The following is a 2,101-nucleotide window of genomic DNA, read 5'->3' on the forward strand; positions in this document are numbered from 1 at the left end:
CCATGGAAGATGGATGTCATACATCAAATAAAGATGGAAACCCATAGAGATAATTGGCATGTAAAAGTGCTATCTGATTATGAACATTCTATTTTAATTTAGAATCCAGCTAACAGGGTTTTATCTCCTCTAGGGCTACATTCTAAATCAAGGGAATTTCTTGCACTGCATTTGGGTAAGATAAAGTACATTTGATGGCTTTTTTTGTTTGTTTTTATGAGGAAGATCAGCCCTGATCTAACATCCACGGCAATCCTCCTCTCTTTTTGCTGAGAAAGACCGGTGCCGAGCTAACATCCATTGCCAATCCTCCTCCTTCTTTTTTTTTTCCCCCTTTTTCTCCCTAAAGCCCCAGTAGATAGTTGTATGTCATAGTTGCACATCCTTCTAGTTGCTGTATGTGGGATGCCGCCTCAGCATGGCCGTGCAAGTGGTGGGTTGGCGCGTGCCCGGGATCCGAACCCAGGCCACCAGCAGCAAAGTATGCACACTTAGCTGCTAAGCCATGGGGCCGGCCCCTGACTGCTTTTTAAAGCAGTTAGAAATTTTTTTTTCTTAAAGAGAGAAGGATATCGCTTATTCCATATTTTTCCTTCAAAAGTAGGGGCAGGTACTTTACTGTGTTCATGGATTTGGTATCTCAAAATATCTTTGCTTATCTAATATTCTTTGGCCTAGTTGCTCTAAAGTGAGTGTATATAGAAACAGGTGCCTAGCAAAGACATAGGTAAGGAATGAGTTTTAAAGAGAGTTCACAACTGAGAGATACTGATGAAGATAGTGGGGTGTAAGGTCCTCAGGTGTGAATACTTTAGTTGTGAATTGCTTGAATCCAAAATATGAAAATTTACCTGAGTACCTCTACACTTGTTTTGTCTATTCAACATTCTCTTCTTTTTCAAAAGGTATCCAATCTGCATGAAACCCCAGAATCTAACATATGTCCCAGAATTCCTCCTCCTGGGCCTCTCAGATGATCCAAAATTGCAGCCCCTCCTCTTTGGTCTGTTTCTGACCATGTACCTGGTCACGGTGCTCGGAAATCTCCTCATCATCCTGACTGTCAGCTCTGACTCTCACCTCAACAGCCCCATGTACTTCTTCTTGTCCAATCTGTCTTTGGCTGACATTGGTTTCAGCACTACTACAGTCCCCAAGATGCTGGTGAACCTCCAGACACACAGCAAATCCGTCACTTATGCAGGCTGCTTAACTCAGGTGTCCTTTTCTTTTCTTTTGGGATGTTTGGACAATTTGCTCCTGCATGTGGTGGCCTATGACCGGTTGGTGGCCATTTGTCACCCCCTGCACTACCCGGTCACCATGAACCTCCATCTCTGTGGCTTGTTGGTCCTGGTGTCATTTTTCCTCAGCCTTTTGGACTCCCAGCTGCATTACTTGATGATGTCACAGCTTACTTTCTGCAGAAGGGTGGAAATTCCTCATTTCTTTTGTGATGTCCCTCAACTCCTCAAACTTGCCTGTTCTGACACCTCCACCAATAACATATTGATCTATGTCCTTGGTGCCATCTTTGGTGGTGTTCCACTCACAGGGATCCTTTACTCTTATACTCGAATTATTTCTTCCATCCTGAGAGTCCCCTCGTCAAGTGGGAAGCATAAAGCCTTCTCCACCTGTGGCTATCACCTGTCAGTTGTTTGCTTATTTTATGGAACAGGCCTTGGGGTGTACCTCAGTTCCACTGGCTCATCTTCCCCGAGGAAGGATGCGGTGGCCTCAGTGATGTACATTGTGGTCACCCCTATGCTGAACCCCTTCATCTACAGCCTGAGGAACACGGACATCAAGAGTGCCTTGTGGAGGATTGTCAGCCGAATAGGTTGATGTCCATATCTGTTCTTTTCTTTTGGATGATAGAACTGGAAAAGGCAGCAAAAAACATGTGCAACAAGAAATTCTGAATCTCCAATCACATAGTATATATGTACCCATGTGGCTCCTCTGACTTCTTTTCACGCAATTTTCTCTCTTAGCATGGTTCTAAGACAGTTGGGAGATCATTTTGGACTCCTGACTTAAGTCATAGTCTCTGCAGGATTATGCATAGTGCATCAGTATACCCTTCTCACTTTCCTTA

The 2,101-nt window shown here is 44.0% G+C and overlaps 1 protein-coding gene across 1 annotated transcript; it reads left to right on the forward strand.

The window, feature by feature from the left end:
* The first annotated feature begins 787 nt into the window (after positions 1–787).
* On the forward strand, positions 788–1,848 carry LOC101401160 (olfactory receptor 7E24-like). Its single transcript, XM_004434354.2, has one exon. It carries the CDS (start codon positions 919–921, stop codon positions 1,846–1,848), a length of 930 nt encoding a protein of 309 aa, XP_004434411.2. The 5' UTR covers positions 788–918.
* Positions 1,849–2,101: the final 253 nt, after the last annotated feature.

This window comes from Ceratotherium simum, chromosome 39 (assembly GCF_057802395.1).
Source record: "Ceratotherium simum simum isolate JZ-2026a chromosome 39, ASM5780239v1, whole genome shotgun sequence".
NCBI classification, from domain to species: domain Eukaryota; kingdom Metazoa; phylum Chordata; class Mammalia; order Perissodactyla; family Rhinocerotidae; genus Ceratotherium; species Ceratotherium simum.